Here is a 13,820-nt window from a genome sequence, read left to right as displayed (position 1 = left end):
CCAGTTGAATGCTCTGAGCAGCTTAGATGAAGATCAAGATGACTGCGTAAAGCAAGCAAATATGCCTTCAGCTAAATCAGCCTGTTCCTCTGAAGGTCTATACGCTTTCCTCCTTTCTTTCTGTTTCTGATTGTCTGTATTTACTGTGACCTGTTACCTTTTGACTCCTGCTTGTATTCAGCTGTCAGCTTTATCTCTGTGCTTCCACCCAGCGTGACTCTCAGTAATTTGTAGTGCATCCAACACGTAACAACATGATAGAGAAAGGGACCGTCTCCTCTACAGCTGCATTGTCATCTGATAATGAACGAGAAAGAAAAAAAATACAAAAAATAAAAAACCCAGCCCTGAAACATTAGCTGTGCAGTCAATAATACTTGACCTCTCTAAGTTGACAAAATGTCCCGTCTTTGATTTTTACATGCATGTTACATTGAAAAATTAAAAATTCCTATTGATAGTTAACATGCAGATGAACAATTGAGAATAAGTTGTGCTTAGCTTTTTAGATGCTCTGCAGTATTTACTTCAGATAGATCTGAAAGGCTTTCTTGGTAGTCACTTCTATTGCATAACATCTGATCAACAAATAGAAGTTTCATGCATTTCACTTTTTTGTTCTTCTGTTTGCAAATGCTGGTGTGTTACTAGATGCATTTGTTTAGTTGTACAGTTGGTGTCACACCCTCCTGCAGTGTTTTAAGGGGTTATTGACATGCATTTTTAAAGTTTGAAATTTGTTAGATGAACAGTTTCTATCTATACTGAAACAATTTTCCAACTTGTTTCTAGAACTTATCAGTAAACTTAACTTTCTGGATAAAGAGGAACAAGACCTGGCTAACTCCAGTACAAATCCTTTCGATGATCCTGACACAATGGAATTAAATCCATTTGGAGACCCTGATGTAGAAGGTAATAGATTTATTTTACATAATTCATTATTAATTTCAAGTGTTTAATGAAACATGAAAATTTGAAAAACTTCCAGTTGCCACTGGAAAATGAATTTATTCCTTGAGTCACCTCCGTATGTGTATTTGTTCTAGGGGTGCTTGCTACCAGTTGATCTAGAGATTTTTGTAGCTATCAAGTGTGTTAATATTACATAGCCGATATACTGCACAAGTGGTGTAAATGAGCAAAGCAAAACCGTCAAGCGCCTCTGTTACATGTGAGCACTCACTTAGGTAAAAGCTTCCTTCCTCACTGCAGTTTTCACTGCATCACAGCTATTCTTGGTTTAGATTAGCACTAATCTCCATTATTATTATTTAATGGTATCTCTTTTATTCTTCCTTTCTCACTTTTATAGCTTCCTCACTTAAGCCTTCTGGCATCGAGCTTTGCACCATGTGGTAGGCCTTAATCTCTTTTTCAAATGGCCATGCCCGTTCTTGTTCTGTTTGGGTGAGAAATACAACCCACCTAAGTGTTCCACCTGAGGAGACTTCAGCCATAAGGCAACCAGGGGAGGGATCTCTGCTCTCCTCAACTCCATGCTCAGATATGCAAACTTCCATTGGTTGCCATAAAAAAAGAAACATGACTTTCTGAGTTTGCAGCTGTTCAGTGTGCCAGTCCATAGCTAATCCTCTAGTTAGGGAGCTGTACTCAGCTTTTCCTATTCAGAGCTCCAGGACTTTTCTCCCAACAGAAAATACCAAGGAGTGTCTGCCATCTTTGGTCAAACCCCAAGAATCGCTCTGTGAAGGCAGTAGAAAAGAACCACACCAGGCAGGAACAGCCCAGAGTGTAGGCATGGCACTTCTAATGCCAGGTCTCCTGAGGATTCATTTCTGATCTGTAGTTTTGACCTCAGGTAACTCTCTTTCTCTGGACAAGCTGAATGTTTACTCACAACATGACTTTTCTGTCTTCTGAGTCAGAGGTCAATGTGGTTGGTAATCTAAGTGCTGTAATGCTTTGGCTCTTGTGTAGTCTCACAGCCTGTGTTGATTGTAGATAGCAGTATATAGAGTTTATATTTTGATGTCCAGATCTTTGGTTTCCTTTGCTGTCCATTCCTCAGCTATAAATTCTCTTAGGATCAGAGAAGGAAGCAGAGTTATCAGGGAAATAAAATACCTATTCACCCACCCCGTTTTGCATGCCACACTTGCTCTGGAAGGCTCACCCATACTCCATTCGCCACCTTTGCGGAAAGAATAGCTCCTTCTCCCTGGAGAGAGCTGCCCAAGTCCCTTTCCACCTAAACTGCTGTCTTCCAAACAGAGCTTTTGTTTCCTTTTCAGAGAGAACCTGCTCTGGTGGAAAGCAGCAGCCCTTCCTACCACAAAATATAGGGACAATAGATTCCCTCTCATCGCAAGCACAGGGAGTTGTAAAATGGTTGTTTATTAGTGCCAGAATAAATCTGTGTTTCGTGTCAAGCTTCAGCCTGCTTATGTTCCCAAAAGACTCCCGTCAGGTGTACGGGTCAGAGTTTTGCAGTCAGTTCTGGTTCCTTGATGGTGGCTTCCACCCTTTACTGCCATCCACCATCAGTCATGGACACTTCTCTATTCCTCTGGGGCTGTTCTGCATACTTAGACAGTCTCAAGGCTTAGACTGTTGGGTCCCCAAAGAAGGCCCAACACCTGTTGGGGGTGAGTATCCAATATTCTTCCCATACATTGCTGCCATTGTGCAGTTGTCAACATGCAACAACATTACAGTGATTTCCATAAACAGTATCACTAGATTCTTCCTACTGTGTCAGAAGATACTTTTTTATTTGGGAGGGATGGAGCTTCTGTCAGACTCTTGGGATAACAGTATGTCTTCCTTGAAGCCCTGAGCAGTGGAAGATCTGAGGCGTTTCAGGCTGTCAGACCAGGAGTGGGGCATCTGGTGTGGCTTTTTAAAACTTTTTCTTTGTGATTAATAGCTCCCCAGGGATTGCTCTAGTCACCTCAGACACTTGTGAGAAGTGCTGGCTCTTCTCTAGATTCAGCATTAGTTGTGTTCATCCTCCTTTGCGTGGCCTTCTTCTGGTGTGCCTTCCCTCCAGTCTGCTTCCTTCACAGGAAGTTGAGAAAGAACACAGTGCCAAGAGGAATTAAATCAAGGCAGTGCTGGTCCCCTGCTCAGAGATGTCTTCGGCAACAGCAGGAATCTCCTAGGTAGGCCTGCGGCTAATTGGATGAATCTCTCTAGACGAGGTGCACCGAGGCCTTACTGTTCATGGGAGATTTCCCCTTGTTTTGGTCTGCCTTTTGAAGCTGAAGAATGCTACTGCTGCTCTTGCTCTGCAGCCCGACTGCAGAAGGCTGCCCTGTTTGTTTCCCCCTTGGCCACAGATATATTCCTTTGTGGCTTAGGACGTTTCGGTTTTTTTCTACTCTAAGACCCCAGTTCTCAGTGGAACTTTTTATTTATTGCTGACATCCCTTTTTAGGAAGCTCTTTGAGTCTGTGCCCACTTGTTTGCTTTTGCATCCTTCAGTGAACGTGGCCCTTTTGGTGGCTATCCCATTAGTTTGGGAGCATGACAGACGTTCAAGGGTTTAAGGCAGACTTTCTCCTTTGGGCTGTAGGAGTCATGTTATCTGTTTCACTTGTATTGTGAACTGCTTAAAAGAAGAGATTAATCTTTTATGCATGCAGAGTGTTTGCCTTACCTTTTTATCAAGACAGGGCAAAAACTTAAGACTTTCCGTCAGAGTATGGAGGATCTCCATAGCATTTTTGACTTAACTTCCCCAAGACATGCAGAGCAGCCACCCAAAGCCTCCTTTCCCACCTACTTTGCCATCAGAGGCTACAAGGCCCAGTGCACCAGTCACTTGGAGAGAAAGAGGAGTTCCTTGCCAGCAGATATTTGTTGCCTTGTTTACTACAGATATTTCTGGTACCTGTTCACAACCCAGCTACTTTCCCTCTACCTTTCTAATCCCATAATCACCTAACCTTGGAAATCTGGAGTGGCGAGAAAGTAAAGGTGTGAGGGCTCCCGCCACCCATGTGCACGCTGTTGATGCAGCACGTGGTGAAGGGTGGTGAACAAGCTGCCTCTGGAGGCTGCTGGGGCTTGAAAGTCCTCAGTGTTATTTATTATGCATAGTGGAGTGAATGCGCATGTGAAGATCTCAGACAACCTTCAGCTATGGAAAAGAAACCTTGCAATCTGCCTATTGACAGACATGTGAAATTGAGGCTTATTTTCTCTGTGTGTAGTAGGTCAGCCAGACATCAGAAATCTAATAATCTGCAAAATCAAAAAGTAATCTGGTCAAACAATGTGTCTGTACAGCTTTTATAGTAGGCAATGTGTAGCTGAATATACGAAGACTATCTTTTTGATTGTCTTCTGATCACATTACAAAAGTGCACTAAAATCAGTTAGTTTTTGAGCAAAATATTTTACATCTGGAAGCGTTTCGATAACAAATGCAATTAGAAAATCACAAAACACAGTCAGTGCTCCAGATATGTCCCAGATATTGTTTAATTAGGTAGGGAATGCTAATTCGAAGTCAAATGTGACCTTTATAAGTTTCCTGCAACATGTGTGAGACAGGAGGCAATCATGTTTTGTCCCTGCCTCCTCCTTTCATTTGATACAGCATTTATTTTACCAGTGTGTTTTTTTCTTTATCTTTTGCGTAGACTTCTGAGCTCACTGTAGCATGTGTTACATTGCAAATGAAAACAGTGCTACTATGCAGTCCGGAGCTGACAGATCTAAAACCAGAATCCTCCCTGGATAGTCACAGCACAAGAACCCATATAAAGGAGAAAAGATTACTCAATCTCTTCTCTTTATATTTATATATGGAAATGTGATGTGTTGCTGGTAGGAGCGTTAACAAAAGTAAAAGAAAATCATCGCTGGTTTATTATGATGCCACTCATTTTGCTTTCCAGAAGTCCTGAGAAGCAACATCTTTTGTGCTGCTCGTTACACTGCTCACATCAGCATCGTGTCTGTGCGTCTGCCAGTTGGGCAGTAAATGGCATAACTAAATATCTATCACATGTGGCTTATTCTTTCATCCTTTGCCAGGTGGAAAGTTGTGCGTGTAATGTTTTGGTGGGGTTTTAGTTTGCTTTTAAGGGGTATGTCACAATGTGCTTATGTTACAAAAGGCAAGTGGGTTGAAGGGCAGGGTGACTTTTGTTGATGCTTGGTGCTAGCAGGGTGATCCTGCAGATAGGCAGCACCGGTCGGAGTGATGACTATCACAAGCTGCCTTTCTCGGTTGAGTTGGAGCAAGTCAGGTTTCCAGATTTTGGCACAAGGGCAGATGGTGCTTCTGCTGTAGTAATACTTCTACCTCTTCTCTTGTCACTCCTACCCCTGTGGCTTTATTACTTAACCATACAAAATCATCGTGTGTTTGACTTGTGCAGTGCCAAATTGCAAATCAGTAGCTAACGTCATTTTTTTTTAATCCATCTAAAAAACTGTAATAAAAAAAAAATCAGGTAGAGACTAAATTCCTGTGCCTTCAGTTGTGAATAATGATCTAGAAGAAGCCAAGGAAGCAGTGTGGAGTACTCAGTGTGTAACCAACCTGAAGCAGGAATTGAGCCCTTTCTAAGCTGTTAGATACTCAGGCTCCCCAGATGCAATACCCAACTTCATTAGCTCCATATGCAAATACGAGCATCTTTGCTACAGAGAAGCAAAGTGGCTTCAGCTGCAGCTTTAAAGGCAGTGTTCTTGAGTCACTGTCCTAGCAATTTAATTTGTTTCAGAGAGGATTACAAAGCCATGACCAACACTTGACATAACAGCTAATCCTGAAGGGTGTCGGGGGACCCCGTGGGAGATATCCTGGTTGGGTACAGGAGAAGTCAGTACAGGCTCTACCCCTTTCCCTGGTCTTGAGGATCACCCATGTGGAGGGTGGGCACCTTCCCTTCTGCAGGGGCCTCAAAGGAAGCTAAGGAAAAACAGATTGGCATCCTGGATGGCCACCGTAACAGCAGGAGGAGAGGTCGAGGAGCACAGTTAAGTGGATTCTTACCACTAGCTGCAAAGTCCTGGACTTGTCTGTAAAACAGTCAAAATGGCTTGGAAAATTATGTTTTCCTTTAATTTTAGCTTATATGTAAAATTAAATGCAATCTCTAATAATACGCTCGAGGCTCCTTGGCGCTGGCCTGCAATGTTCTGCAGGAAAGGACAAGACTGTAGCTGCTGTTGAGCCAATGAGTGAGAGGAAGAGTTTTGTCCTAGTTAGGGTTACGGCATTTGATCTGTAGTGTTGAAATAGAAAGAATTGCAAAAACCATTTGCATTGGCCCTTAAAATTCATCAGATTGAAGCAAATATTTAACTCTTTGTTTACCAGAGATGCTTAAAAGCAGATTAAAAATAAAAGCTCACGATGTAGTTTTAGGAAGTATCCTATTCGGTTTTTAATTTCAGAAATACCACTGACATTCTTAGTAATCATAAATTCTCCCTTTTAAGCCTAAATCATAGATTGGTTACTTGTTCAGATATTTCTTGGAATACTCTTTGTGAATTGTCAGCAAGTTTTGGTTAGATATGATAATGTGTATTTATTAATCGATTCATGTGTAGGTGCAGTGATCCATCTTTTTGTATTCTTTTTGTATCTGCAGAAGCAGATATTGATAATTATGTGCTGTCTTAACAAAATAGTTTAAAAATTGAACTAATTTTAAAATAGGAAGAGATTTTGGTTAAAATGTGTTGTCCGTAACTAACACAATCTGAACAATTCATCAGACATCTTTCTGTGCATCGTTAGGTTACCTCTGCTTCCTACATGCAGCTCTCTTTCGATGGCCGTCCTCAAAAGCATTTCTGCTTGACCTAATTTATCGAATCATTAAATATATGGGCAACAAGTAAGTAGTATTCCTGAGCGTAGTAGCCTTCAGATCAGGTGTTCCTACACAGCAAGGGCGGGATTTATCTCACCTGGTTTTAGACTTCAGCAATATAAACGTAAACCTTTCAGATAATTGTCTAGAACCTCTTTTCCCTAGGTAGGGAGAAACAGGAGAAATGAGAGACGCATTTTAGCTGAATGCAGCTCTCTAACAGAGGTCAAATGGGCTGGTCCTGGCAGTGCCTTTTCCTCTCCTTTGACTCTGAAGAAGCTTAGGCAGTTAGCTCAGCTCTAGCCATGTGCGCTGAGGATGTCTCAGGGCAAGCAAGGTGAAGCTTCTGCTTGCTGTGACCACCTGCGTTGAAGACCACTTTTCCACTGTAGGACATCTTCCTCTGTTTTAGCTTAAAATAAATTAAAAAATCCATTTAAAATGATGGGCTCTGCTCTGCTGTGTTTAAAATGTTGGACTCTGCCAAAGGATTCTTGCTCGATTCAATTATATTGGGTTTTGGCCCTGACTGATTCTTTTTCACTTGCCAGTTTAACTGTAGACCTTCAGTAATACTTTACTGTGGCTTTCTCGGTCTTTAAATACAAGTAGGCTTCCGATTGTTTAACAGCATCTTTCTTATCAGGGTGCAGGCATATGAACACACCACCGCAGTATAAATGAGGGTGTGAGCTACGTGTGCGTCGCCTACTGTGCAGTAACCACCTGCGTGCATACCCTTGCTGCCAGGGTAAATGCCCGGTAGCGTATTCCTCTTTTATTAAGGGATAAGCACATTGTATTTACTACTGGGTAGGAGCAAGTACACGTGCTGTAGCTGACGTGCTGTAAATACACACCCTGATTTATCCCGCGGTAGTTTGTTTATGTGCCCATCTGCTAAGACACAGCCGAAGCGTTTCATTATGGTGTTGAGGCAAGGCTTAATCAGTTTACATGGAACTTCTTTTTTAGGTTTAGACTATTACAACAAACCTGATTATTAGGTTTTTACTATGTTAATCGCAAGAATTTACATTAGTTGTTTCTTTTTATAGTTTTGACAATATAAAGACTGAATATTAAGCACAGTAATAGCTTTTTTGGTGATCTCTTTACCTTCCTTTCATCCTGTTTCAGTGCAGTGCCTCATTTACACTTATTTCATGCTCATTTTTGACTGCAGTTTTTTACTTCAGTGTTAACTGCATTCTGAAACTGAAATTTAGTGTAACAACTTGCAGTGTATGTGAGAGGTTTAAGTACTGTATGTGCTGCTGCTTTAATACTAAGTTGCATCAGGTTGCTGAAGGAATAAGAAAGTGCAAACCTAACCTAGAATTAAAGAAACTTTTAATATAATTTTCTGAATAATCACTGCAGGGAAATCCTGCAGACGCAAGCACTGTGCGTAGTCATAACTGTGTCTGCCAGTTAGGACTGGTAGTTTTCTTTGGCAAAGAACAATTTTATTTTGTTTCACCCTATTGAGCTCACCCTCAGTCCCAGAGGAGAGATTTACCTCCCAAGCGTCCACATTGTGTTTAAGGACGATTTCGATTATTTTATGCTGTTATTCCAGTTGATCCCTTTTTGTTTCTTTCTTACTGCAGAGAAATGAGCCATCAGTTCAGAAGTAGACCCTTAGAAATAGTACAAAAGAGAATATGTTCACAGAGTCTTTGCAGTTCAAACCTGAAGAAAAAATCAGAAGCAACGAACTAGAACTCCGCAGTCCTGCCTCAAGTGAAAACTTCCTGGTCCCTGGTAGCTCTCGGTTGCTTGCCCAAGGATGAAGGTCATCCCTGCTCTGAGAACTTGCCCTGGCTCAGGGACTGAGCACTAGTCCGCGGTACAGCAGGGGAGAGCTACTCCTTGCGGCTGTGCTCCACCTTCCTGCTCAGCCCCGAGGGGCTCCTGTGCAAATTATAGATTATAGTGGCTCATGCTACCTGTGGTTGGGTTTTCCATCACCTTGGCTATGCTGATGCTCTGGAGACAGGGTAAACTGGAAGTGTACTTGTAGAGAGTATCTACATTTTTTGCAGGTTCACTAGGTTCGCCAGGGTTAGCAACTAAGTGCCCCATCCATCTCCGATCAAGCGATGGTGGTACTTTGAAAGTTTCTTTCACTGCTCCTTCCATTTCTGGATTGTTTGACTAGACATTTTGTCATTCCAAATACTTGCTTAGTGACAAGCACACTTGGAACTCCATCTTTGCCTTTTTATAGTGCCATGCTATAAATAACATGTAATGTTTTTTGCTTTAGAGCTGGAAGGTATGTTTTGTTCAACCTAGTGACCATAAATCTGGAAAAAATCACTTTTCCTTAAAAAGAATCTGGGAATGGTTATTGAAAACTAGCTTTTAATAGCACTAATTAAAATTGTTATTTGCATAGATTTTGAAAGCACATCAGATCAAATATTAAACAGTGTTTCTGGTCATTTGCTGCTGTAGGAAGTACAAGACTAGTCTTCCTGAGGTCATTGTGAAAAATGTTATATTGTGGCACGGGGATTTGTATCATTTGCTATCCAGTAACCATTTGCTTTTATATAATGTTCTTTCTATAGTGTCTGTTACTCTACCAAACTGCATGGAGCTACGGGTTACTAATAACCTTTTGTCATGTAGCTCAAATAATAGATGATTAGTTTGATTATCTGTCTCTTTAGGGTTAATTTAAATTCATTTTTACTAGGAAACTGTGTGTTTTTACCAGGAGCAGTTAACAGTGAAAATATGTATTTTGAAATATAATTTACTGATAACTGATTTTAGTTCAGTTCTTTTAAGAAATGAAAAGAGCACCTACTTGCTATCACCATATTTTGATATCCAGTAAAAGTCATTTTATTATAAAATTTAGGATATCTTTTTTCTGTATTAAAAGCTCAAATAAATAATTAAGGACATTTTGTTAGGATACAAATTAGCCAGTAGGTTGGAAAAATGTTTTAAAATCTGTTGTGATACATAGATATGACAAATAAGAGAACTGATAACTAATGTGGTTGGAAGAGCTTTGGTAAGTGAGAAAATTAAACCTCTTCAATATACCCTAGATGAAATGGCTTCCTTCTGAAAGGCCTATTTTTGAATAAACAAGGTAGTGCTGTAAATAAATAAAAGCATAAACTTTCATTTGAGGCCAGAACTTTATGTATTGAGAAATATGAAGGAAACCTTTTCAAATAAGCCCTTAAAACATAAAGATCTGAAAAAATGGTTTCAAACTTTTTTGTTAAATCTGTTTACTGTTTGTTTTTGTTTGTTTTTGTGATTTGGTAGAACCAGATGCTGAAATAGCTTCATCTTCAAAGCCAGAAGAAAGTTTCTATGCTGACAATTACAATCCCTTTAAAGATGATGATGCCCCAGAGTATTTGAACCCATTTGATGAGCCAGATCCTGAGCCTGAAACATTTGTAACCATAAGAGATTCTCCTCCACAGCCTGCAAAAAGGAAAAATGTCAGACCAGTGGATATGAGCAAATACCTCTATGCAGATACCTCCAAAGCTGAAGAGGAAGAGCTAGATGAGTAAGTACAATTCTTGATCTTTCAGCAATCTTGGAAGCATTAGTGGAATCTCTGGCTTAATCTTGAGGTGTATTGGGTTCAGTCATGGGGATCCTTAATCATCTCCTCAGGACAGACTGATCTTCAGCTTAGCAACAGGAAATCCCATACCCCCAAGTCATGCTGTTCAGCTGTACAGCTGAACGTGATCAGTTAGGAAACATTTCTTTGCCTCCTTGAAAGCAAATTCCTTGATAGGGAACAAATCTGTATACCTTTTTGCCGCTTCATGCCCTACAGTTGCAAATGAGCTAAAAAGGAAGGTGCAGCAGAGCTTGGTCCTTCCTGTCTTTTTGTCATCATTTCTTGCCACGTAAAATAATGAATTCTGTTAATGAGAATGGAAGGTCTTTTTAGATGGGTGCAATATGTTTAAAGGCAGAGCTTTGTGCAATCTGCTTAGCACATTTTTGGGTGTCTCATAAAACTGCATCTCCATGTGGGAAAGATAACACCACATATACTTTCTTAAGTTGTTTCTTTTATCCTAACCACACGTTTAAACTTTTATAAACCAGCACTGGCTACCTTGTATTATAGTAAAGGAGGCCAGTAAAAATGAGAGCTTTTTGCAATAGCTGTGCAGCTTGGGAGGTTTGAAGGTATTTATTTACTGCTTGTTTGTGGTTATTAGTCAGCAGCCACACCACTCCTGAAACAGTTTATGGTTATTACACATGAGCAATTTTACAGACAACAACTGTAATTAACTTTTAGTTTTAAAAGTACTTAATGAGATTTATCATGGCGTGACATTTACATTATTTTAATATTTAATATTAATACAGGTGTCATATCATCAACTTCATGTTTGCTCTGTTTATAGCTGTGCTCTAGGAAATTGAAGAATTCCCATGCACTCTAATAGAAATGTATAAAGGACCCTGCAGGGCTTTTTCCTTTTCAAGTTCTGTGGCTATAGATTTGTTGATGATGTTGTTTGTTCTGTGAAAAAATGGGCATTAGGGAATGATTTCTATGCCAGCTCCATTCATCCAGGGACTCTGTGAACAAACAGCACTGGCTGCTGTTTCTTCAGACCACAGTGCGCTTGCACCGTGGATGGTCGCAACAGGCATCCCGGGTCGCGCGCTGATCAGCGCAGTCTGCAGAGAGAGATTATATGTCTACTTTACACCTCCAAATGCGGGTATAGAGAACAGCACAGCCTGAGGTGAAGTGTGGAAGGAGCAAAAGCTACATGGATGGGCAAGTGAAGAATTGTCTATTTTATATTTATATTCTCATTTCCACACAAACAAATCTGTGCCAAAAGATCTTGCAGCAGTGTCCTAAAGGGCAGCCTGTTTTTTCCTGTGCATGGGACTGTAGATTTCACTAGCGCTTTGTTACAGCAGCCGCCTTTTGATTTTCATGATCCTACTTGTTTAATTCTTTTTACAAGAGTAAAGATTAAACTCCCTGTAGATGGATTCTACTTAAACAAAGCTGGTCTATGATTTCATTTTTGATGGCATCGTCCCATGGAAAGATGGAAGGATAAGGCATCAAACAGCACTGTAAAAGTTTTCTGCGTCCATGTTTTTACACTCTGACCCCTATATAGATACCCCTCCCCAATGTCCTCACACCTTACTGGCATGTCATGTCATTGGAAAAGACGTGAAGACAATTTGTTAAATATATTGAGTAGAAGTGAGACAAGGATAACTTTTGAATCTCTATTCTATCCTGGAAGGAAAAATGTAATAATACAGCTCCAGTTTAGGAATACTGGACTGAATCAGACCTCCAAGCGCTATTACTTCTGGCCTCACGGCAGTAATTTCAAACTCTTCGGTAGGAAGTTTCTGCTAAGGGTATGTATGGTATGATGAGCACAAAAGGGAGGATTTTCAGTGGCAGTGCCAGTATGCGTGTGCTGTGAATCATGAGGCTTTATGTCCAGACGCATTTTGTTTCTTAGCTTATGTGAATATTGATGCTTTTATTAGCTGCATAAGTGGCTAATCTTTTTCCAAATCCTATTAAAGCCTAGACTTTACTGTCAATTTGTGGCAGAGTTCCACAAGCAAACAAGGTATTATATGAAATGTATTTCTTTTTATTGATTGTAAGTTAGTTACCTTTCAGATTTGTTACACAGTCCCTTCTGTTGGCATATGAGAGCAACAATTCTGATTTAGCCACCATAAACCATTTGTCGTTTTATGCATCTCTAGCATATTCACCATTACCTGTTGCTTGTCTCAGTTAATTGGCGCTAACTTTTTCAATCTCTCTTCGTACAGCAGCCTCTTCATGTCTGTAATCATTTTCATCGCACGTCTCTGGACCCTCTTATTTCTTCTACTGTATATCTATTTTAAGATGTGTTGACTTGGCCTGAGCAGTGCACTCAAGACAAAGTTGAACAACTGAGTCATCTCACGGCACTAAAAAACTTCCATATTCTTTTCAACCTCTCTCCTAACATCTTCTCTTTTGATTTTTGTTCTTGTGGTTTGGTTTGGGTTTTTCATCACTTTTGACTACCATTGGGCCAGGGCTTTCCCACGGAGTGGTTGGAACCTGATAAATGGGAGGCCTGAGGAGTAGAAGGCTCCTGAAGGACATGTACCATCTCTCAGGAAATACAATGCATTTTATCCCTGCGACGTAAAGGTTTTGTTGGAGTTTGCTTAACGCACTGCTTGGCATTCTCCTCTTCTACTTTGGGTGGAACGTGAGGCTTGTCCTGGGAGCGTGGACACCTCACTTAAAGCCGGGACTCTGCTTGTTGCACTTTGGCGAGGAGCTAGTTCTCATTCTGCCCTCCAAACTTGCGCAAAGTGCCCCGAGATCTGAACTCTGGTTCCAGTTTTGTAACAAACTCTTAGTAATCTTGGAAAAGATACTTGTCCTCTGTGCAGGGTTTACCTTAGGTAATTGGCTTAATTGAAACCTGTTTCAGTAGTGGTTGTGCAGATAACGTAAGATTTCAGAACATGCATAAGCGAAGCGTAATCACAAGCATAGGTGTAATAAGGCATTGCATGGTGGAGATGGACCCAGATGTTCCATTAGATATATTCTGCTGTAAAACTACCGTCTCAGAACATATTTCCTCTGGCTAAATTTTCATATCTGGTGAGAGATAAGGAACACATTTTCCTTTTATTAGTTTGGGTATTGAAATGTTAGAGTAAAATTCTGCTTGTGCCTTTTTTTTAAATTTATACATTAAAATGTTGGGTAACTATTAACGTTACATCAAAATGTTAGGTAACAATCAATAAAGAACAGGTTGCTGTGCTAATTTGAGTTTAATACCTTGCAAGTAGCACAGTTCACAGCTATTTTAAGTATAATGCTTTCAACCTTAGTATTTCTGTTTGGTAATAACCTGTTCTTTTAACTCTGGCACACTAACAACTGTGTTTTTCCTCCTCAGTAAAATGATGATTTTTTTTTTATACAGTTAACCA

At 40.4% G+C, this 13,820-nt stretch overlaps 1 protein-coding gene across 5 annotated transcripts in view; it reads left to right on the top strand.

The window, feature by feature from the left end:
• The window catches only part of EHBP1 (EH domain binding protein 1), a 210,753-nt gene that overhangs the window by 88,328 nt on the left and 108,605 nt on the right, over positions 1–13,820 (top strand). For all 5 annotated transcript variants that reach the window (XM_062571439.1, XM_062571442.1, XM_062571441.1 and 2 more), the window contains exons 8-9: positions 793–915; positions 10,101–10,353. In XM_062571439.1, coding sequence (XP_062427423.1) covers positions 793–915; positions 10,101–10,353 — 376 coding nt within the window. The remainder of the gene's footprint in view (positions 1–792; positions 916–10,100; positions 10,354–13,820) is intronic.

Source organism: Rhea pennata, chromosome 3, assembly GCF_028389875.1.
Source record: "Rhea pennata isolate bPtePen1 chromosome 3, bPtePen1.pri, whole genome shotgun sequence".
NCBI lineage: Eukaryota > Metazoa > Chordata > Aves > Rheiformes > Rheidae > Rhea > Rhea pennata.
The sequence above is the reverse complement of the archived record's forward strand: the minus strand, read 5'-3'. Positions and strand labels throughout refer to the sequence as shown.